The 24,475-nt window shown below is 36.5% G+C and overlaps 1 protein-coding gene across 1 annotated transcript in view; it reads left to right on the forward strand.

Moving 5' to 3' along the window:
• Mtmr9 (myotubularin related protein 9) overlaps nucleotides 1-21,108 on the forward strand; it is a 43,726-nt gene extending 22,618 nt beyond the window's left edge. Inside the window, exons 5-10 of the mRNA XM_074055275.1 lie at nucleotides 2,295-2,512; nucleotides 4,538-4,699; nucleotides 7,228-7,369; nucleotides 9,403-9,623; nucleotides 14,689-14,840; nucleotides 16,208-21,108. Coding sequence (XP_073911376.1) covers nucleotides 2,295-2,512; nucleotides 4,538-4,699; nucleotides 7,228-7,369; nucleotides 9,403-9,623; nucleotides 14,689-14,840; nucleotides 16,208-16,371 — 1,059 coding nt within the window. The 3' untranslated portion in view covers nucleotides 16,372-21,108. The remainder of the gene's footprint in view (nucleotides 1-2,294; nucleotides 2,513-4,537; nucleotides 4,700-7,227; nucleotides 7,370-9,402; nucleotides 9,624-14,688; nucleotides 14,841-16,207) is intronic.
• The last annotated feature ends 3,367 nt before the right edge of the window (nucleotides 21,109-24,475 follow it).

The raw sequence follows: 24,475 nt of genomic DNA on the forward strand, positions 1-24,475 counted from the left end.
TATCTTACATTTTCCTTTCTCTGGTAATATGTCAAAAAATGAAAATTTAGCATAAACAGATTTTTAAAAACTTGCTACTTTGTTACCAGGCCTCTTACCCTGTTTGCTTTTCAGATGCTTCCTTTATTTGAAGCATTATAACAGGTTACATTACGTGTACATTGCGTCGATTGGTAGTCAGTATGACATAATGGCTCTGCGTTAAAGGAAATAAGAAGATAGCTTATTCTGAGCCAAAAATGAGAGAACATGGCCTGGGAACACATGTTCAAGTTACCCTGAGTGATCTGTTCCACTGTGGGAAAAGTTACATGAACTTTTAAAGGCCCAGAACAAAAGAAAGTCACAAAGCAATATATTTAGCAGCTACATTAGTGAGAGCGTCAGGCCTACAAAGTGGGAAATCTCTTCTGTAAGTTTCAGATGCTAATCTTACAGAATTGTTAGCTTTGGGGTTGGTGCAGGTTAAGGTCTGCTAAGCTTAATGATATAGTTCTTTTGTTTTGCCTAGTAGTCACAAGGATGTTAGGTCACACCAAAGCCTTTTTATTGCTGTGACAAAAGAAACAAACAAAAAAAAACAAAACCCAAGAGAAAGAACTTAAAGGGATGAAGGGTTTATTTTGGCTCATGTTTTATAGTTCTAGTTCATGGTCAGCTGGCTACTTTGCTTTGGGCCTGAGGTGAGGTGAAACATCATGTGGAGAAGGAGGCTGTCAGGTTAGGAAGCATGACCAGGAAGCAGAAGGAGGAAGGAAGGGGCCAGGGACAAAATATAGCCCCCAAGAACACACCCCTAGTGAACTACTTTGTCCAGTGAGGCCCCACATTTTAGTTTCTGCTGCCTTCCCAAACAGTACTATTAGCTGGAGATGAAGCCTTCAGCACATGACCCTGTGGGGTGACATTTCATATTCAAAACATAACAGTAATAAATGACTATTAATGGAGGCTAAAGACAGCTCAAGAGAATTTTGGCTCTAGAGCTGCAGTATTTCATCATTCCAAAATCACAAAGTTCTAGTTGGTTAAAATCTTTAGGATCTTCAGTATAGATGTGGCTTCTTTAGAGAACTTCAATTCACAGTGGTCAGTGCTGTCTCAATGCTAACCATGGTCATCCTCCAGAAGATCTTTCTTGGTCATGTTGAATTATTTCAAGATAGTTAACAGTATATAATGGTGGTTTCTTGAAATAACAATTAAACCATTCACCAGTATAATAGATACAATTTCTTAAGAAAAGTTTTGAAAGCAAACTTTACAGAGTATGTAGATGGTAGTCTTTGGAGACAAGTGGTTAAGTTCTGGAATATTGAAAAGGATGGCACGCCCACTAGAAAATAAATAACAGACAAGCAGCTTTCAAAATATTGAAAATTATTCTCTAACAATAATTGCATGTAAACTGGTGCTGTTTCTCTTTGTATTTTTTGTTAAAACCTGCCAACCCTGTGTATATGTAGTTGAAGTTGTAGTAAGTCTTATATTTACTCTTTCCTGAAAATTCAATTAATGTTAGTTCATCAAATAAACTGATAATAGACTGATAAAAGGAAAAAGAACATACAAATTTTGTTATGCTTAGGCATGGATGTAGGATGCCCCAAAAAGCAAGATGACTGAACCTCACATAGAATTTAACAAGAGAGGAGCTTAGAGTTCTGAAGAAGGGACATGCACAGACTCTGGAAGCTTGGGTTGTCTTTTTGTGCAGACGAATTCTCCCTGGTATCAGCCATCTCTGATCACCTGTCTGAACCAGGTACCAGAACTTCAATTTCTCTCTCTATAGGCAGAAAGGTACAGGAAGAGATCAGATAGAAAAGCTTCTGCCTGCATCTTCTGTTTGCTAATGTAGACATGTGCAAATATCTTAAGAGCCATTCCTGTGTCTGCAGAGGTCTGCAATTTATTTGAAGTTGGATATCTTACTTTTCTACAGTCAAGGTTTATTGACTTATAGGCCATAATAATGGTCTTCATTATAGGGCTAGGTCTACTGGGTGTTCAATTCACGGACTTAAATGATTCTTAATGAAATGATCTAACTAATTTTCTATGTGAATATATCTTGAGATAGTAGGAAGAAAATTTGTGTAAAAGTGCAAGACTTATCTTTTATAGTTATTAACTATTGCCAATACATGCAAATGTTTCTTTGTTTTTTTATCAGCTCCATCTCCAAAGTGCCAATAATTGTTTTCTAGATACTCTTAATCCAGCTCCTTTTTTCTATTTTTCGGAAACCTTACAAGCAATTCTGTTAAATTATCAGTTTATTGTGCTTCTAGGTAATTATGCGAAGTGGCCAGCCACTGACTGGCACAAATGGGAGACGGTGCAAGGAAGATGAGAAGTTGATAAATGCTACCCTGAGGGCAGGAAAACGTGGCTACATCATTGACACTCGATCTCTAAATGTGGCACAGCAAGCTAGAGCCAAAGGAGGTGGCTTTGAACAAGAAGCTCATTACCCCCAGTGGAGGCGGATCCATAAATCCATTGAGAGGTAAAGGGTTCTGGAGACAGGTGGATCCATAAGTGCATTGAGAGGTAAAGAGCTCTGGCGACAGGTGGCTCTTACTGCAGCAAGGCAGTTGAAGTGGTGAACACTTAGGGGCTCAAAAATCACAAGTGTGCAAATAAAACCTACACTTTGACTTAGGGCTAGAAGTTAGTTGCTCAAGTGGTAGAATGCCTAGCAAGTGCTAGGCCCTGAGTTCAAACTCTAGTACTGCCAAAAAATAAAAGTCATGACAGTTCTTTGTGTGTATGTTTTATTAAGGTCTAATTGACAAAATTTACATAGACTTATGATGTACAATGTGCAGTTTTGATATACCTATATATTGTGAAACGATTAAGTAAATGTAATTGACATATTCATCACCTCACATGCTTACTTTTCTGTGGTGAGAACATTTAAGGTATGCTCTCTGAGCAGTTTACTTATTCTTCCTATGACTGAAACTTTGATCACCATCATCCCATCCATGCCCAATAACCAACATTCTACTCTGCTTCTATGAGTTTTTTACATTCTGTATGTGAGATTCAGTGGTGTTTGTCTTTCTATTTCTGGCCTTTATTGTGTTGTATTCTTCCCATCCATAATTTATTGAGAGTTTTTTCATCATGAAAAGATGTTAAATTTTGTCAAATTTTTTTTTCGTATCTGTTGAGATTATCTTTTTTTTTTGGCTTTCATTAGTGTGGTTTGATCATATTTTTTTATTTGTGTATTTGAATCCTTGCATATAAGGGATAAATCTGCTTGAACATGGGTAATGATTCTTTCAGTGGGCCATTGAGTTTGGTTTACTAGTATTTTGTTGATGATCTTTGCATCTGTGCTCATCATGCATATTGGCCTGTAATTTTCTTTTCTTGTCATGTCCTTGCCTGGCTTTGATATCATAGTAATTCTAGTGGATAAATTTGGAAGCATTCCCTTCTCTTTAATTTTTTGGAAGCTTTGAGAAGAATTGGTATTAGTTCTTTAAATGTTTGATAGAATTCTCTTATGAAGCCTTCAGAACCTGGACTTTCCTTTGAGGGGAGGTTTTTTTTTTTTTTTAATTGCTAATTCAATCTCTTGATAACTCATTACTGGTCTTCTTATTTTCCCCTTTTTTTTTTTAATGATTCAGTTTTGGTGATTTCTGTGCTTCTAGGAATTTATCCATTTTTCTAGCTTATCCAATTTGTTGGTATGTATTTGTTCATAGAAGTCTGTATGACCCTTTGTATTTCTCTGGTATCAGTTGTAATGTCTCCTCTTTCATTTCTCATTTGATTTACTTGAGTCTTCTTTCTTTTCTTTTTTTAAATTTTGTCTAGCTGAAGGTTTGTCAGTTTTATCTTTTCTAAACTCCAGTGCTTGCATGTGTGTGTTGCTAGTGATGGAAACGAGGGCTTTGTGGTATGGTGTAGATCTTGGTTGACAAACAGAACAGATTTGCTGCATATAATTATATCTTCCTATTTTAAAAAACTTTACAAGTTTACTTTTTCCCCATACCCACCTGTTTTCTCATCCCGTATCTTCCACCTATTTGGTCTGTTGTTTTACTTTCAATGAGTGCTTTGTAAGTGCTTCTGGAGTAGGTGATAGTTGGAACTAAAAAAGAGTGGGATCTGAGCTGGTGTTGGGTATCAGTGCTGAGAGCCCAGGGTGCATAGCAGGAGTAGGATTAGAGATGTAAATGGTGCTGTGTCTTGTGGCCAGTCACTAAATGCAGTGCTCTGGCCCTCTACCCTAATCAGGTGACCCAGTGTGAACTAAGTCTCACCTGTTCAGATGAGGACATTTACCATGACAGATATTTGAAGCATCTGCTTTGCAACATGTTTATTGTTTTTCTGTCTTAAGCATCAAGTTACCATATAGCAGAATAATATTTTGAACTACTTTTGTTATTGGCTATATTAGAGGCTAAGTTTTTGGTTTGGTTTTTAATCATTCATTCTACTTCATCTTTCTTTTTTTTTTTTTTTTATAAACTTTTTACTTTCTTTTTCTTATTTTTAAAAGATACCACATTCTTCAGGAGAGTTTAGTCAAACTTGTGGAAGCTTGTAATGAGCAAACACATAACATGGACCGATGGCTCAGTAAGTTGGAGGCTTCCAACTGGCTTGCTCATATCAAAGAGATTCTGACAACGGCCTGCCTAGCGGCTCAGTGCATTGACAGGTAAAGTGCATCTCAGCCTTCTTGAACTGGATATGTGCAGATAACTAGAGATACATGCTTCAGAGTATGTTAAATTTTGTGCCTAGTCTATATCTTATGTCAGACCATATTATACATTTCTGTATAAGAGTCCACATCTTTCAGTTATTGATGAGATATATTCATAGTCTGGCACTTAATGGATAATGTTTGTTGAATGACTGTGAACCATGTACATACACATGTCTTCTTTGACAGTTTTTTTTAAGTAGTAAAGACCTATTTTTTTCTATAAAATCCATAAATTATGAATTTATCAATTTCCTTTTTTCTTAAACCGAAAAAGAATGAAAAGAAGTTTCTTATTTCTTCTCCCAGGGCCAGACTTAACTCCTTACTTTTGCAATATCAGTGAAAGGAAGATACAGCTTTGGTACAGTAAAATGATCTGTTCTAATCAGTCAGAGATGTTATTTACAAACCAACTTGAGCTGTGCAGTTGTATCTGGGTCTGAGCTGAGAAAGCCTGATAGCAGTAACATGCAGCATATGAAGTGATTTTAGTTTATCACTCAGTTAAAGGTTGCTAATCCCTGAGACTTGAGGCAGAAGACTTGAACAGAGGCAGCAGGATTGGTATTAATTGTTGCAGAAGCTTAGAGTGCCCTTTTTAAGAAGGGGATTCACACTGAAATCATAGGTAGGTATAAGTATTATCATCACCTAAGTGGGTGGCTCTTTTCTTTGAGACTAACTTGTTTTATTATTGCTTCCACATTAGAGAAATGTATATATGTAAATTTTTCATAGTTAGAACTTGGTAATGGAATGGGCAATACTTAAGCACTATGGTAAGTTAGTGACAGCACTGAGGACAGATGGGACCCTTGGAGTGGAGATTACCAGGCAGTCACTCCACTTTATCTTAGGTTAGGCCAGGCTCATTCAGTCACCAAAATAGGGAAACTACAGACCGGGGTTCTGTGGCCGAGATTAATAATAATGAATGACAGACTGTTAACACTGAGCTTCTTATTTCTTTTTAACCTAATCTACCAGATTTCTTCTTCCTTTATGAGTGCAGAGGCTTCTGCTTTCTTATGAAACATGAATTGTAGTGTGCATTTATTAACACGTTATCTACCTTTTCAGCCACAACAATGAGATGGTGCAGAACCCATTTCATCACTGCCCTCTTTGTTTAGTTTGGGACTTCCAAACAATCCAGAGGGGCCTGTTTGGGTTCCCTTTTCTAAAATGTATTAGCTTACTGTTTATACCTCTATCAGAATTTGACCTTATAATTGTTCAGATTATAAAAACAGACCTTAAATTAATTTTAGAATAAACAATGCATAATTAAGACACATATGCAATACATAAAAGCCTTAAAATATTTGTTCTTACTCTTCAGGAGAGTTACTAGATTTTATCCTAAGAATGAGGTTATTAACCTACCATGGGTAAAGTTCAGGTAGTCTGATGTTTTCATATTAAGAGCCCCCAAATAATTCAGCAGACATAGAAAGCTAAGTACATCATCTATAGTGTAACAAAACTTGACATAACCTAAATGTCCAACTATAAGATTAAATAAATTATAGGTCATCACTTAAGAGTATATTCTCAGCACTACTACAATAATTCTAAAGATGGCATAAAAACATGGATAAATGTTTACAACTAAAGTGAAAATAACAGGAAATTACCTTTTGATATTACTGTACAAAGTACATATGTACATGAGAAAGGAATTGGCAGTAGTTTCCAAGCATGAAATTTCCTTTTTCTAAAATTTTCTGTATTGTTGTTGCAATAAAAAGGTTGAAGAGGGGTGTAAGACTGAGGGAGTGACTCACATAGTCGTGTGCTTGCCTAGTAGGCATGAGGCCCTGAGTTCAAACCCGTCTTGCCAAAATAAAATGAAAAGGGGTACAATTAATTTAGTTTTGGTGTTTCCTTCCATTCTTTTTAGGAGAGTGGGATCACAGACAGTGTCTCATGGGACACTGGTGTCATTGCCACTGACTTCCTAGATTGACGGTTATGTGTTTTTGTTTTTAATCTATTTCCATGTTTCTCAAAGTGTGATTTAGGACTTGTTTCCCAGGTCCATTACACTTTATAAAGGTGTCCTTACAGTCAGCTGATGGTGGAGAAGTAGAATTCAAGGTCAGAGAATAGTCTTAATGAATGTTTATATGTTTCATGAGAGAAGGCTTTACTCAACTATTAAAGCAGAGAAGGTAAGTACCTTCTGTGATAAGGAATGCTATTTGGTTTTGTAAAAGGATACAAATTTAAGCTGAAAGGTATGGTGAAATTTGTTGTAACTCAGTGGCATTCTTGCCATGTGAAATTTGGGACTCATTATAATCTTATTTTTTTCCCAAGAGAACCTTTCATCCATTCAGTGCCTTATTGAGACTCTAAACCCTACAGGACAGAGCAGAATTCATAAGACTGAAATATTTTACCAAGTGTTTATTATTAGCGGAGTATTGACCATGTTAGGAGTCTCCCATTTGTGCTCTGGATTTTCCTATCAGGGAAGGAGCATCCATATTGATTCATGGAACAGAAGGAACTGATTCCACACTGCAGGTGACATCCCTCGCCCAAATCATCTTGGAACCAAGAAGCAGGACTATCCGTGGATTTGAGGCACTGGTAGAGAGAGAGTGGCTACAGGTGGGAAAAGCCATTTGATAAGAGGAATCATTGATGTTGAGATCCTGGTTTGTGGTAGCTGACATCAAAATGTGAAATTTTGATTAGTTAAAAATTTTAAATTGTGTATTTAGTTTTCTCTGGGCCAATTAATTTGCCTTTCCCTCTATGAGTGTTTAGGATCTGTACCATCTCTCAATTTCTAGATCTCTCTATATTGCTCACTTGGTACTTCATTTAAACAAACTTTGTTAGCTGTACAGGTTGAACATGAGCTGTACAGGTTGAACAATCAGAATATCAAAATGCTCCAAAATCTGATACTTTGTGAATGCCAACATCTGACCTTATGTGACACAGTGCAGTTAAAGTGCAGGGCCAGTAAAAAATATTGTATAAAATTACCTTCAGGCTATGTGTATAAATAAGGTGTGTATGAGGCATGAATGAACTTTCTTTGTGTCTGTCCCCAAGATATCTCATTATGCAAATATGAAAAAATGTGAAGCCCAGAATACTTCTGGTCCCAAGCATTTTAGACAAGGGATACTCAACTTTATACTTTGTTCCATTCAGGGGGAAAATAAAAAAAATTGTAAAACATAGTCTAGTCTCCCAAAAGCTGAGTCTTGATAGAGATAAGACAGTCGGGGAAGTGAGTAGGGGGACTGTAATTGGATGGCATTGGACTTTAGCACTTTTTCCTTAGCCTATCTTGTTCTATCATATACTCTTCCTTAACTGGTAAAATCCTCCTTATCCTTTAAGATTTAGCTAAATGTTGCTGCTCTCACAAAATCTTTGAGACCTCAGTCTCCTTCACAGATAAAATCAGTCCATTGCCTTCGTGTTGTACTTCCTGAACTAGATACCCCAAAATCACTTCTTTGAGGTCAAAGAATCATATTTGATTCATTTGTAGTGCTATCATATAATGTTGGATGGCTACTAAAATAAAGGTTTTGTAATATAGGTTGAAATTCTCCAAGTTAGAGACTAATTTATGAATCTATTTTTAATTTATAATTTAGTAGATAATTGTGATTGAAAATAAATACTTAGATACACATTGAAAGCAGAGGTATCTTGAATAAAAAAGGATTTCTGGCTCTTTTAGTTGCAATGCAAATGTGTTCTACATTAAGGATGTTATGTATACCCTGTCTACCCTACCTCACAACTCACCTTTTTGTCTGTTTAAGTTGGACCATCTACATTTGCCTTCCATGTTTGGTGAATGTCTGTTTAATTATATTCTTCCTGATGTATAGTAAGCAAGAAATGCATATGCTTTACTTATTTATATGTTACCATTTTAATGGATATGCAGATCCCATTAGTCACTGGAAAGTTTGCATTGTATTACCTTTGTTGGATAAAGTAGTATAAGGTCCCAAAGACAATGTAGGTCTGTAAGATAGCAGAGTGACTTGTTGTGAGGTCAGTACTTGGGCTCTGGGCAAGAAGGCCAGTGATTCTTTAATTTACTAAAGGCAGTAGATGGCAGACTCTTGCATTCTTTTTGAGAGAAGAGGATAATTAAGGATAGCTTTATCTCTAAAATGAAAGTACAGTATTCGCTAAGATCTCTTCCATACGTAACTAAAGATTCACTAGCAGAGCTGACCTTTAATCATTTGTTAGAGTCCCATCCGTGGCGAGGATTGTGTAGTTTGCAGCACAGTTGATAAGGTTTCTGACAGATAGAAGGTGGGCCTTGTCCTTCGTTTCGTACCCGAGAGCTTATGTTCTTCATGTTGCTTCAGATTTATAGACCTGGGAAGATACCTAAATGTGTTAAGTAATTAACTTCATTATTTGTTCATTTGATGCTTCCGGGACAGTTGCAGTTTCTGTGGCCATGTCTTGACTGCTTAGCCTTGTAATGGATTTAGAACTTGTGTCTTTTTCCTTAATCGTGGAAATCAGTCAAGAAATCATCTAAGAGCTACCCTAGTTTTATGATGTCCCAGTTACCGCATTGTCATTGTAATTGTGGGAATGGTGTTAATAAAATGTGCTAGGGTATGACACATTTCCATCTCCTCCCCTAGGCTGGTCACCCGTTCCATCAGCGCTGTGCACAGTCAGCCTATTGCAACAGCAAGCAGAAGTGGGAGGCGCCTGTATTTCTTCTCTTCTTGGACTGTGTGTGGCAGATACTTCGTCAGTTCCCTTGCTCTTTTGAATTTAATGAGCACTTCCTCATCATGCTCTTTGAGCATGCTTATGCCTCACAGTTTGGAACATTTCTGGGCAACAGTGAAAGTGAGAGGTAGGTTACTGCTCACATGGGGATATTTCATTTTTAGTTGTTTTGGTCTCTTCTTAAAAGAAACTAGGGCTTGGGTCTTTGTTAACGTTTTTTATAAGAAGGTAGAGTCTATAGTTAAGTACTAATTAAATTACATGGAACTCATGTAACTCACTTATTATGAGGCAGTCATATGCTAGGTGAGGGATATCCTAGGCTTTATTTTATTAGATTAAAATGAGTTTATAAACTGGTTAAAAGCTTTGAATAAGCTGAGCAAACATGTTAAATGTTAATTTATCTAGAATCATACTGTCTTACATTTGGAAGAAACCTTAACATATGATTCAACTCTGCCCTCCATCCATTTTCATAGATTTAAGAGAGTAAGAGCCAGAGAAATTAAGCGACTTGTCCAGGGACCCACAACTCGTTGATCACTAAAAGGATGCCTAGAAACAGGTCTTTCTGCTTCTGCTGACAAAGCTGACTGTCTGTTATACCTGGGAATTTTCTTCAGACCCCTAGTGATATTCTCACTTCACAACCCAGATACCATCAAGTTTATAGATTTATTTTGAACATTTACATCAGTATAATCCTTAAAGGTGCTTACGTGGTAATCTTTCTGGAGGGCATCCTATGGGTGGGCGGCAGGATTTGTCTCATTGCAGAATTTAGGTGAATAGTAAATTTAAACAACTGTTTTTTCACAAGTGAATGGAATTGTTGTATCTTCACTATTAAAGTCAAGCAGACAAAGCAATACATGTCTTACTCAGAACTGAATTGGCAAATTTTTCAACATTAGAATTCTTACAGATTTTTTTGTCTTCAGAAGTAGAAAAAAATGAACTATTTGAGTACTATAGAAAGTTCTCTGTCGTGGTGGTTTTCTCACTGTCCTTTGTGTGTAGCTGCTACAGCCACACATACATTTACTTCGATAAAAAGGTAACTGAATGGATGCAGTTGCAAAAAATGGTGCTGCTTCTTTATTCCCGTGGATTTGCTCTAAGTGTTTCCTTGGTAGTAGCATGGATTCAAGGCAGTTCTTCCTAGGCGTGTTCAAGATGAAATGTCTTTCATATTGGCATTTTGAAATTGAATCTGTAAAATCATTCAGGTAAATTTGCCCACCACTGTTTCCTTGATAACTAATGATGTTGATCATTTTTGCATGTGTTTGTTGGCTATTTTCTTCTTTAGAGAAATATTCAAATACTTTGTCCATTTTTATTTGAGTCATTTTCCTCTTTATTGTTAAAGTATAAGAGAATTTTAATAGGGATTGTATTGCATCTGTAGATAGCTTTGGGTGGTTTTGCCGTCTTAACGATCTTGTCTTCCAATCCGAAAAGGGGACGTCTTCCATTTATTTAGATCTTTAATTTCTTTCATCAACATTTTTTACTTTTGGTGTGTACCAATCTTTCACCTCCTTAGTTAAGTTTATTCCTTAGAATTTATTCCTTTGGATGCTATTGTTAATGAAATTGTTTTCTTAATTTGGTTTTTAAAGTGTTCATTGCTGGAATGTAGAAACACAACTGTTTTTTATGTGTTCTTCTACCCTGCAATTTTGCCAAATTTGTTTATTTGGCTTAATAGCTTTTTTGAAATTTGTGTGCATTCTTTGGGATTATCTATATATGATTTGGTCAGTGACAGACTGCATGTGTAGCTGTGATCCCCTAAGACTATAACAGAGCTGAAAAATTCCGATTGCCTAATGATGTCATAGTGCAATGCATTATTCATGTGTTTGAGGCAATACCAGTGTCAACAAACCTACTGTGCTGACAGTTTTTTAAAACTGCGGCAATAAGATTATGTTTCATTCACCATGGCCCGGGTACTAATAAACTGTACTGAGCCTGAGGGGTGTAATAGTCTATACCAGGGGGATTGTATTTGTGCATTCATGTGTTCGCATGACAGAATCACCTAGTGACTCAGAACATATCCCCCATTGTTAAATGACATAGGACTGTATAGGATCATATTACCTGCAGATTGTTTCACTTCTTCATTTACAATTTGCATGCCTTTTCTTTTTCTAGTCTGAGGAATTTCCAGTACAGGGTTAAAGAGCAGTAGTGAAAGTGGACACCATTGTGCAAATGGTTTGTCCTAGTTTGGTTTTTTTTTTTTTTTTTTTTTTTTTTGGTCTTTTCAAAGAGCCAGCTTTTGGTTTCATTGATTCTGTTATTTTTCTGTTCTCTATTTTGTCTCTTTCAACTCCAGTCTTATATTTTCCTTTCTTCAGCTCTTCTTTTTCTAGTTCCTTAAGGTCTAATGTTAGGTTATTCGTATAAGAGCTTTGTTCTTTTTTAATGTAAATATTTTCTGCTATAAATTATCCTGAGTACTGCTTTTGCTGGATCTTGGTATGTTACATTCTTGTTTTTGTTCATATGTAAGTTATTTCTAAATTCTCTGTGGTTTTTTATTTAACCTGAGTGTATTGTAGAAATCCACACATGTGAGTTTTTCAGTTTTTCTTCTTATTGATTTCTAGCTTCATTCTGTTGTGATCAGAGAAAACTTCCTATGTACATATATATACATACATATATACATATATATACATATATATACACATACATATATATATGTATATATATGAGTTCACTCTTTCTAAATTTGTTGAGACATATTTTGTGTTCTAGCATGTGATCTATTGAGAATGATGAGTACAGTGTACTATATTTGTCTTATGTTTTGTTCATGTTCTATATTCCCTATTGGTCTGTCTCATTCTGTATAATATCAAAAATGGAGCATTGAAATTCTCAACTATATTGTAGCACCGTCTATTTTTCTGTTCATTTATATCAGGCTTTGCTTCACAGATCTTGTGGCTCTGGTATGAGGTATATTCACACACACGTATGTTTTTTAATTATTATATCTTCTTGATGGTTTGACCCTTTTTTCAATATATAATCTCCTTTAAATGTGACACCAAGTAAGTGAATACTTCATGCTGTGTGGCATCTGGTACAAGGAAAAATAATTAATAACCTTCTGTTAGTCAACTTCCTTTGCTATAACAAAATGCCTGAGATCATTAACTTATAAAGAGAATAAGTTTATTTTGGTTCTTGGATTTAGAGGTTCTAGTCCATGATCAGCTGGACCCATTGCTTTTAGTCATAAGGTATCAGTGCTGAACCACAGAGCAAACTGCTCTCCTCATGGCCAGAAAAGAAAAGAAGGAGGTGGAGTCCCATGGTTCCCTTTAGGGAGTCCCGCCTCCTAAAGGTCCACAGATCCTCATTGGAAACTCTAGGTTCTCCTCTAAGTTCCCCCTCTTGAAGGTCCACAGTACAAGATTGTACAAGAGTACAATCCATGGGTCTTTGGAGGGCACTCATCATCTTGACTGTAGTAAACCTCTGGTAGGTGAAGTCAGCATGTGAGATGAAACTTACTTAAAATTCTTTTATTGGCATGAATCCCAACAAATGTTACAGGTATTACACCAGAAAGAATTCCATGCTTATACAGGCTTTTTGAAATGTTGAACAAAACAAAGCTTCATGTGTCCAAGAGGCCTTGCTTGTTTTTGATTCACTTGTTTATTTTGGGAGATCGAAATAATCATCACAGTAGCAACTCTTTTTGTGGCATTTACAGTGTAAGCACTCTAGTACCCTATCCCACTAGTGCTTAAAGCATATTCTACTCGGTTCCGAACTGCACTTTGTGTAGAAAAGGATTGTTAATTTCCGTAGTCAGGGAAGTTGGGGTAACATGACATAACATGGTCCCCTCTTAGAGAGTCACAATTATTAAAGGCTTTGAGCCGTGCTTTAACAAGTAATATGTAAAACTTCATTCAGCATTTAAGAAATATGTTTGACTATGACTTTCCTTTTTGGTGTTATACTTAATTATTATCTCTTAGAACTAGTCTTGAGCCAAGGAATCACAGGTAAATTCAAATTCTGCGTTTCCAGTTGGTAGAGGCTTCCAAGAGTGCTGAGTGAGCAGGGTTCTGAAACTCTGCTGAGCTCAGCCAGAAAAAGTTCAGTGATTGGCCAGCCATGGGCAAGGGGGCATGGGGCTGGAGGCAGTGGGTACAGTAAAGTCCTGTCCTTGCTGTTCCTGTGCTATCCTAGCAATTAAAATCCAGTACCACATGGGCTCTGTGACATAATTAACTTGTATGTGGCTTATCAAGTGGTTTCAGTGACAAACTGATTTTATGATAAAACTTCAACTTAAACATAATCTGGTGAAAATGAGTGTATTATCTTTTTGGTTAATGGTGGTTACCACAGGTTATCTTTCAAATTTACCTGTTTCTAAAATGTTCCAGTCTGTTTTTCTTCCAAACAGTTTATTCCATGTAGAATGTTACAGAGTTTATTGTCGGGACCATTATACGGATGGCTCATTGTGCATAGATGTAGATTAACTCTGTCTTTACCACCAGATTCATGCTTATTTTTAATCTTTGACAATTTATGTGTTTTTTAATGTCATTTATTTTTCCTTAAAGTTAAGTAAGTCTATAAAAATTTCTAAGCTTTGCTTGAGATTTGATTCAACCTCCATTTATTTTTATTTATATACTCAATTTGTTTGATTGATTCACGGTCTCTCTCAGTAGCCCAGGCTAGTCTCAAGCTCACTAACTTCCAGCCTCCCCTTCCTGAGATCTGGGTGTGTGCCACCACACCTGGCTCAACTTCTATTTTAATATGATGTATACAATTTTCATGTCCGTATATTAGGCTTCTCAAAAACAAACAAAAAAAATTGGAAAAGTTTTTTTTAACACTGACTATTCAGAATTAAAATACAATTCTAGATCTAGATTAAGACTTATTATCAAACCTGACAAGACCAGGTTCTAGGTTTGTTCTTGCCAGCTTCTTGGAAGCCTGCAAACAGTCTTCGTCTTATTGTTGTTGAGAGTTAGTGCTAATTGAATTTTCTGACAAATATTTTTATTTTACAACATTTTGTTTCTTTGAGTCTTGTGTTGTCCTGTCACACAGAGTAAAGAAATTGTCCTATTAAGAGGAGCATTTAATAGCAGTTGTTATCAATGGTGATTTTCTTTCTTGATCAGATGTAAGTTGAAGTTACAGCAGAAAACGATGTCTCTGTGGTCCTGGGTCAATCGGCCCAGCGAGTTGAGTAAGTTCACCAATCCTCTCTTCGAAGCTAACAACCTTGTCATCTGGCCTTCAGTTGCTCCACAGAGTCTTCAGCTGTGGGAAGGTAACTCCCCCCATCCCCACCCTGACCTTTTATTCACTCTCAGCTATGTTCTCAGCTAAGTATTAATACTGATTTCCATATTGAAGAATAATATAGAATAAATAATCATGTAATAGAAGAAATAACACAGGCCACTTAATCTTTAAGCTTTTGGCTCTCCATATCTGTGGATTCCACCTGTATGATTCAACCAACTGTGGATTGAAACTATTTTTAAAAAATTGCATCTGTACTCTGCATGTACAGATTTTTTCCTTTTCATTATTCTAAACAATATTCCCTTGCCAGTACTCCCTAAACAACCATTTATATAGCACTTACATTGTATTAGGAAGGATAAGTAATCTAGAGATGATTTAAACATACCGGAGGATGTGTGTGCCATCCCCTGGAATGCCAACTGTATGTCCATTAGTCCATAATAGAAGGGTAATTATTAATTGAGGAGAGAAACAATAGCCTATGGAGTTGGAAGGCTGCCTGTCATAATGGGGGTGTGAAGCACATGTATATTACTGAATGTAAGGTTTAAACAACACCTTGTGTGGCTTCTGCTTTTATGAAAGGTAACTCACCTTTCAGTGAAAGTGGTTTCATGTGTGAAGGAGATCAGTAATTATAAAAATAAATGATTGCTGCTGTGAAACTGGAAAATTTATAGCATTGTAAATTATAAACTTATTTCCTGAATATGTCACAGAACAGCATTTTATCTATTTGATAATTAATAAGCATATACACAAACTGATAAGTTGTTGGATATTGTATTTCACTTAATTCTTTCAGTACCTCAAGATTCCTGTGTATTTTATTTTTTGGTAGTACTAGGGTTTGAATTCAGGGCTTTGTGCTTACAAAGCAGGTGTTCTACCACTTGAGCTCTACCATACCTCCAGTCTATTTTGTTCTGGTTATTTTGAAGATGGGGTCTCTCGAATTGTTTGCCCAGGCTGACATAGGACCATGATCATCCCAATCTCAGCCTCCCAATTATAGTCATGAGTCCCCAGTACCCAGCGATTTCTTGTGTATTTTAGACTATAATAAAATACAATGTGAGCTGGGTGTGGTAGTTATGCCTATAGTCCCAGCTACTTGGGAGGCTGAGGCAGGAGGATCATGAGTTTGAGGTTAGCTTAGGCAACTTAATGAGACCTTGTTTCAAAATTAAAAAATTAAAAAGGGATATAGCTCAGTGATAGAGTTCTTGCCTAGGATGCACAACTAGATTCAGTCCTCAGTACTCCCGCCACAGAAAAAAAGGTAAGAAAAAAAGGAAGAAATGTACAGTATAATATATGGAATTACATACTATCTAGTAACATGATTTTGATCTCCTTTCTGTTTTTTACTCATGAATTAAACAGGCATTTTCCTACGTTGGAACAGACCCTCTAAGTATCTGGATGAAGCATATGAAGAAATGGTTAACATCATTCAATATAACAAGGAATTACAAGCAAAAGTCAATATCCTGAGGAGGCAGTTGGCCGAACTGGAAACCGAAGACGGGCTACGGGAGAGTCCCTGAAAGATCTTCCCACTCGTCTTCAGGACCTTCCTTCCCAGGCCTGAGTTTGCCTCTGTCCTTTTGCCCTTAAGTTCACTTGTACACAGTAGCCTTGAACTTAAGGCTTTAGACGTGGGATCCCTCTAATGCCATGGCTTTGTCAATGCTGTAGGAACGAAACTCACTAAAATCACACATATTTTATGTGGCCCAATAGGCCTTTTGCTTTGGGAGCAAGAAGGAGGTGCTAGTCATTTCATCATATGTGATACAAGTGACTGATTTAATGCTCTCCTCTGTGCCCACCTTGCAAACAATGCCCCAGACCAGTTGAGGACACAGCCTCTTTAGGGAATATTTGGTAATTTTAAAAAAGGCTTTTAAGCACTCCAATTACAGAAATGTTTTTCAAAACTGAAATGGTTGATAAAACAAGAATTCTCTGTTTAACATCCCAGTTCCTTTATCTTTGCCACGTAAAAACCATTCTCTTTGAAACAGTTTTGGACTAACAAAGCTGAGTTTACTCTCATTCTAGTTTATCAAGAAGGGAAATTTGGAACAGTTATGCAAGGTAAATTCTTTCTACAAGGGTAACAGGTATGGTCCTCTGATATCTACATTAAGAGAAGTTAAATTTATTTTAAGAGTGGACACTAAAAGTATGTGCAATATAATATTGAAGTAGGAATTGTTACTGATAGAGAACTGTTACTGTTGAATTGGTTTTTCAGGCCTTTGACCATACATAAAAATGTGTATCCATGGCTGGATGTAAAATTAAACCATCACTTAGAATAGGGTTAATTTGTTAGAATTAAGCTACAGATATGGTTTCCTTAAACCAGAGATGCACTGCCCTTGTCCAAAGTTCTTATTGCACTGGTGTGTTTTAAGTGTTGTAAGCATTTACTAATACTAAGGTTGTTTCTTATTGGCTTGAGTCATTTGCAGATTTATCTTGACTATTGATTTGTCCATTATATTAGGCAAATACAATTTTTAACTGGAGGGAGGAATTTATGAATATGATGCAGCTCTGTGTTTTAAGCTTCAGAAACAGTTTTGAAATTTCTCAGTGTTATAGAAACAGTAGTGGCTATATTCAGTTTGTTTATCCCTACAGCTCTAAATGTTTGTACTTCTATATTTTCCAGGTCTGTTTCTATCTCATGGCACTGTTCATTCTCATAAATACTGTCTCTTCTGGTTTTCCTTTAAATGGAGAGTTGAAGATTATCTTTAATATAATTTCCATGGTGTCTGTATATAACCATTTCAGTGTATAGCACAACAGACTGACCCTCCTTGAGAGTTACGTAGTGAGGTCAAAACGTAACCTGAAAATCAACTGTAGCAGAATCTTTGGTCACATTCAGAAACCTTAGGAAATGGCAAGTGCTTTCTTTCTCCAGTTGCCCAAACTTCCTCTTTTTTTCTCCTTCCTCAAACTTGTAGCAAGAGACTAGGGAATAATCAATAGTCCATATACTTTTACTAAATTTGGCTGCCTTCTTCTCTAAGCTGTTTCATTCTTGACTTATTTTCTTGGTAGAATTCATGAATCCTAGGACACTAATGCCCTCATCAAAAAAGTAGTGGAGTATAAGAGGTATTCTATCTTGCTGTAGATATTTGTGTTCTGTGAAACGTCCATTTTAGTTTTGAAACAGAAGACATAGCCTACCTTTTTCATGGCATCTCAGAATTGGTTACTGTGTTGGTTTGTGCAGCTGACATTTTATTTTCTTCTGTTTTTGTCTCAACATATGAAGAAGGATCCCTTTTCTTCTTAATTAACAGGGCCATAAGGAAAACCATCAAGAGATTTTTTTTCCCCCCTCAGTGATTCTTTAGTTTTGATCAGCTATAAGGCTTCTGTGGGTGGAAACACTGAAGGGAGTTTTTATTATTAGGCTTGGTCATGGAGAAATCGGATTCCATCAGTTTTATACCTGTCTTCCTGGTGAACATTTCTTTTTCCTATTGAGAGAGCAGTCATCACTGTTCTGACAAGCTTGCATTGTAGTGTTAATTTTTAAATAGGGATTATCTAAACTTCAGATCTGCTTGCAAGCTGTAAAAACAAACTTTGGTAATCAGTACACTTTCAAAAGGGTCATTTAATAACGCAAATATTAAGACCATTCCCAGACTTGAGAATTCTATCAAAAACAAGTACATTATCAAAATCATTTAAAGAGGAGTTTTAGTAATACTATTCAGTTATGCTTCCTTTGGGTGAGAATAAGTAAAAACTGGTAATAAGAAGATATTTGTTAGGTATTAGGTTTGGAAGGTTGTTTTTGGTGAATGTGACTTTACAGACTTGCATGAAGAGAACAGTGGTGGAACTAGTGAGCAAGCAAATGCCCTCCATGAGCCGATAATAATCAAGTGAGAAACAATCAATTCATGTTCATCAGTCATCTTCTCTATGTGTTTAGAACGAAGGCTGGCTTACATTTGGGGGAAAAATACAAAGGATCTTTATCCTTCTTTGCAAACCATACAGGGATTCTTAGATGTAAATTAATTTATTTTTTAAATCAGAGGAACGTAGCTACTTGATTATATAAAAAACCTAAAGTGTTTTGGTGACATGCCTTTTCAGTAAGTGTTTGGTCCAAACCTTTTATCTTCTTAAATGGGAAGAAAAGCAGAAGTAGTAAAATTCAATAGGCTTAAAACAATATATAAATATATTTTATTTCTAAGAAAAATTAGGCTGTCAAAACAATATACAGTGATTTTTTAACAGACTTGGGAAAACAATAGGAAAATATTAGTTGGGAATCCCATATGGAGGATTTAAAGACTTGTCTTTGTACTTTGAGGCCTGACTTTTAGAGGTGGAAACACATTGCTTTCATTTCAAAAGATGAAGTTTTGTGGAATTTTAGTCTTTGAATTAGTCAGTATTTGGTTTATGTTAAGTAAAAAGTCAATATCGTGGGGAAGATTTGACCAGTAGTTTAAGTCTCCTGAAGTGAAAAATGGGAGTAAACATTTTGCTGCATTTTGAAAAATCTGCTTAAGGACATCCTTCTGATAGATCTCTGGTGTCAGAACAGCAGTCAATCTTAAGTAGGTCTTTAGACTCACTATCAGACTTTGATCTGAAGCAGAGGTTTTGTTTGCCCACTTCTGGGTTTAAGGAGTAAAAACTACATGAGGACACCATGTGTGCTCCTATTAGAAATGCATTTCCTGGGCAGAGGATGGGCACTGTTTAGAATAGGTTACCCCTGTTCTGGAAGCACTCAACTTTACCAGCAAATGAAGTCACTCAGGACATCTGGCTGGCACAGGCTCGTGCCATACTTCAAGACAGCTTAGATTAGTTACTTCTTATTCTTTAACATGAAGAAAACCAGCTGGTATTTTAAGTTATTACCAGATAGTATTTTTATGTTTTTCACCATCTGAACAAAGAACATTAACTGGCTCATGCCTGTAATCCTAGCTACTCAGGAGGCAGACATTAGCAGGATCAAGGTTTGAAGTCAGCCCAGACAAATAGTTTGAAAGTACACATCACAAAAAGGGCTGGTGGAGTGGCTCAAGGTGTAGGCCCTGAGTGCAAACCCCAGTACTGCAAATAAATAAATAAAAATTTAAAAAAAGATTTCTCCCTTTATGTTTACTCTTAGATGATATGAATTGCTAAATTTCTTTTCTAGTGTCAGTTTTCTAATTTTTCCTTTCCTTAAATAAAACTACTTTCCACTCAGTCTTTCTAACCAACTGTCCACAGCATCTTCTTTCTTTAAACCTAGAGTCCCAGAAGAGATCCTCTGAAGTGGTAGGGCTAGGTTTTACATTTTTTGAATTTTTATCTAAATCGTCTTTTAGGAAATCTGATGCCCTGTCTCTTGAATAACACTGCAGAGCAATAGTTAGTGCTCAATTTAGTGAAAGATAATGGCACTCACTATAGACACTACATTGTCCTGATAAGAGCTGACTGACTTTTAGAGCCATTTTGTTTAACCATCTGCAAGTCTAAGGGTTTAACCATGTTTGTGATTTGTAAGAATGAGTTGTGCAACCCTGCCTGTGTCTGTGGGGCAGAAACATTGGTTTCAATTTTGACGTGCATATACCTTGGGGAGGTGAATTAGTCCAGTTCACACAAGTACACCCTCAATCCCATTGTTTTGAGTTCTTACAGACCTACTATCATCCACAATAAAAATACTGTACTTGCACAACTTAGTTTATATATTTTAAAAAGTATGTATTTCTTCAATAGCCGGGTATCTGGATTATACTCTTGATATATTTGAATGTGATTCTTGGATTTAAGTGCACTATTATTCATGTCTTACACAATAAAATTGCACTGTATGGCAAATATGTCTATAATGTATGCTTTGCTAAAACCTCAGAGTGCTGTAAGGTACAGGTTTTTATATTGTGAACCTGTCTGTATATATAGATATATATAGTCTTAGGGAAAAAATCCTGAACTTTTGTAAGTCTGTAACATTTTAATATTATTTGTAATGTTCACTAAGTAGTAAGTTCACTTATGTCCTTTTACTGGAATCAGCCACCTGGAGTTGGCTGGTTTGTCAAACTTGGTTTACAAAATTGAGAAACAGTCTCGTCAAATGTGGTACTGCTCCTGGTGTGTAATGTGTACATGTGGTATTTCTCCCTCTGTCTCAGAGGACTGTTGTGCAGATGCTAGCGTCAAATTTCTATAGACAATGGTAATAAAATTTGAAAATATTCACATGCTGATAAACTAAATCTGTAGACTGATTCTCATTTTTTGAAATATTTGTGAGGGTTTTGACAGTGCTTCCATTAAAACTGCTATGTATTTTTTATCATATATTTTAAAAACATTGAGATCTATAAGAAAGTTGCAAATAGTACAACAGTCTCCCATATACAGTCACCTACATTGAATGATTGATAAAGTTTCCCACATTTTAATTTTTCAGTGTGTGTATTATTACTATTGCTATTTGCTGAAATATGTGTAAGCTGTAGACATCATGACCCTTCTAAATACTTAACAGGTTATTTCCCCAAAATTAGGAGTATGTATTGTATATACCATTTACTGAGTATGCATATTACTACATATTATAAATAAATTAATGAGGGAAAAGGGAAACCAGTTCCTTAGAGTAAAATGCCAGTTATTAAATCTAAAGTCACTATATGGCAGACCATCACAGTGATAATTGGTTTAGGCAGTATCATCAATGAATGCTAAAATCAGCAGGTGAAAGTCTGTAGGAACAGAATACAGTCTTAAAGTATCTTCCCACAAAGCACTTACTCATTACAAAGGGGAAAATAGTGACATTACAGCAAAGGAACCCAGCAGATAGTGCATAATTCAAGCAAAACCTGACATCACTAGTTATGAAACCTACCATGATCATGTGCCTTCTGATACAGTCCACTTACAACATAGCATCAATTTTTTGGGAAAAAGAACACAAACCGAATCCAATTATGAGAAAGCTGTAAGCAAAACTAAACACAAAATAAGTGGTCTGTATTCTTAAATAAAGACAAGCTTTTGAAAGAGAAGAAAATACTGATAAGCTCTTCATGAATCTGAAATTGTTTCAGGTAGTTAACTAAAGCCCAAACTACTGAAAATAGCAGATGACATCATACAGCAGATATGTCACACAGATGACATCATTTACATTAAAGGAAAATGTAAGTCAAAATGTTTCAGCTGATGAAAATCATCTTCCCACTAAGTGAAACATTAAGCAGAAGAAAACTCCCACACATAGTCTAAATGAAGTATCTACAAACAGACACTTTCATATATGAAAAAAAAATCTCAAAGGAGAAAATGCAAATCTCAGAACAAAAATAAATCAAAAAAGTTGGGGAGAGGGAATACGAAATAAGAGTTAAGTGAACTCAGGAAAGAATTTGAGGGTAAAGACAAAATCATCTTAAGGATAAAATTACAAGTGCCCACTGAAGAATAGGTTCGACTACAGTTTTATTAAATGGAATTGGTGAAAAGCCAAGAGGGTAAAAATAAAAATAAGCAAAAATGTCAGAGAGACGGTGAGTGATGTAGAGGAAAGAGAGTCAGCATATGAATATTGGAGTGCCTGGTGAATGATGAAATAATAACAATACTTAAACCTGTCATCAAAGAAGTTTCCAGAACTAAAAGTTTGAGTAAAATTGGACCTAGATTGGTCAACTCCAAGACATATCCTAGTAAAACCACTCGACTTTAATATGAAAAAGGAAAAAAATCTCTAGTGCCTCTGGCCAAAAAAGTCACATAAAATCAGGTTGCTATTAGAGTTCTTAATATACAAAGTAAGACAAAGAGAACACAATTTTCAAGAAATAAAAACAAAGTATGAGACAAGGATTTTACATTCAGCCAGACTATACTTTAAAAAAATCAAACTTAAAAAAAAAGAGAATTCCAAGATGGCAGCTAGAGGGAGGAAGCAGAAAGCGTGTCTCCTAAAGCAAAGTCTTGGAGAGACACTGGAGATTCACCTAACAGGAAAAACCACCGAGAAGAGGCAAAACTTTGACCCCTCCAGACCTCCAGCCTGCACATAGCATCTCCACTTCACATTAAATGGAGAAACCAGGAAGGCTCCCACGCCGCCGCCAAACGGCAGTGCCCAAACAACTTGGGAAGATGCGGACCACAAGGTGAGCTAAGCGGTACGTGGTACTCACACAGACAACCCTGGGCCAGAGCAGCATAGCTCTCTGGACAGACCAACCCCACCCAGGGAAAAAAAGAGAAACTGACTAATAAGCAACAACAACAAAAAAGACAGGTAGCAAAGAGGGTGGGGCACCCTGAGCGCCGAGGATTGGGGGAGGGGAATCCCTCCCGGAACTGTAAACAAACAATCTGGCTGGAGAAGGCAGGAGCAGCACACGCCCAGCAACCAGGAGTGGAAAGCTTGTAAAAGTAGCAGTGGGAGGAAAACTCCACAGGAGAGTGGGGAAGACCCACTTCCCATGTGAGCTGTAAACAGACATGCAGGCCTGAGAAAGCGGGTGCAGTGTCACCTTTCCCAGTGCTTGGAAAGGGGAAAAATTGTAGCAGAGGCAGTCATGCCCAGGAGAACTCAAAGTAAACAAAGCCTGCAGGGCCAGGTGAGTGCTAAGCTCACCCCAGAGATCTGCATAAATAACACCTCCAGCAACAGCAGGCTGACAGCAGTGGGCAGGTGAGCCACAGCCTCAGATAGCCATTCACAGACCTGTCTCCAGACTCTTTTTTTTCTCTCTCCCTACCTTTGATGAGACAACAACCGAACTACACCTGCATGCTGAAAAACTTACTGAAACAGTATGGCATTTGAACTTGGGACACTTTGTGGGGTTTTTTTTTTGGTTTGTGCAGTTTTGTTTTATTTTGGTTTTTCCAGTCTTTTTACCCTTTGATGAGACAATCACAGAACTACTTCTGAGGCACTATCTGCAGGATTGGAGGCTGAGGGATGAACACCAAAATTATTAAGACTGAAAGTTTATTGTATTTGAACTTGGAGATTTTTTTTTATGTATATATATTTTTTCATTTATCTTTTTATTTTTATTTTGATTTATTTTTAATTTTTTTTATTTTCAATCCTCTCTCTGTCTCTCTAATGCCTGTTCAGCTTACAGTTGATTAGTACACTATCTTTCCCTGTTTATATCTTTGAAACTTTTTTGTTTCTTTGTTTTGTTTTTTTTCTCCTTGTTTATTTTTCTTCCCTTTTCCTTTAACTTCTTTGCTTTCCATCTCCTCTCACCCTTCCATTCTAAATATCACCAGTGCTATATTACAAGCTAGAAAATATGTAATTGCACACAGTACAGGGACAATAACAACACCAAGGGCAATGACGGGAACACAGAAAAAACAGGAAAACCAGTTTCCTCACAGCAAAAAATTAGTACAGGAACCAGAAGGAAATGAAGAAAACAGATACTCAGATCCAGACTCCAACAAAATGAAGATAAACTATGCCAAAGAACCCAATAAAGCCCACAAGGATAATCTAAAAGAAGACATACTACAGGTAATCAATGAGAATTTTATAGAGATGATACTGGATAGGGTCAACCAAAAGTACAGGAGACACTCAAGAAATTCCAAGACAAC

The sequence above is a fragment of the Castor canadensis genome, chromosome 14 (assembly GCF_047511655.1).
Source record: "Castor canadensis chromosome 14, mCasCan1.hap1v2, whole genome shotgun sequence".
NCBI lineage: Eukaryota > Metazoa > Chordata > Mammalia > Rodentia > Castoridae > Castor > Castor canadensis.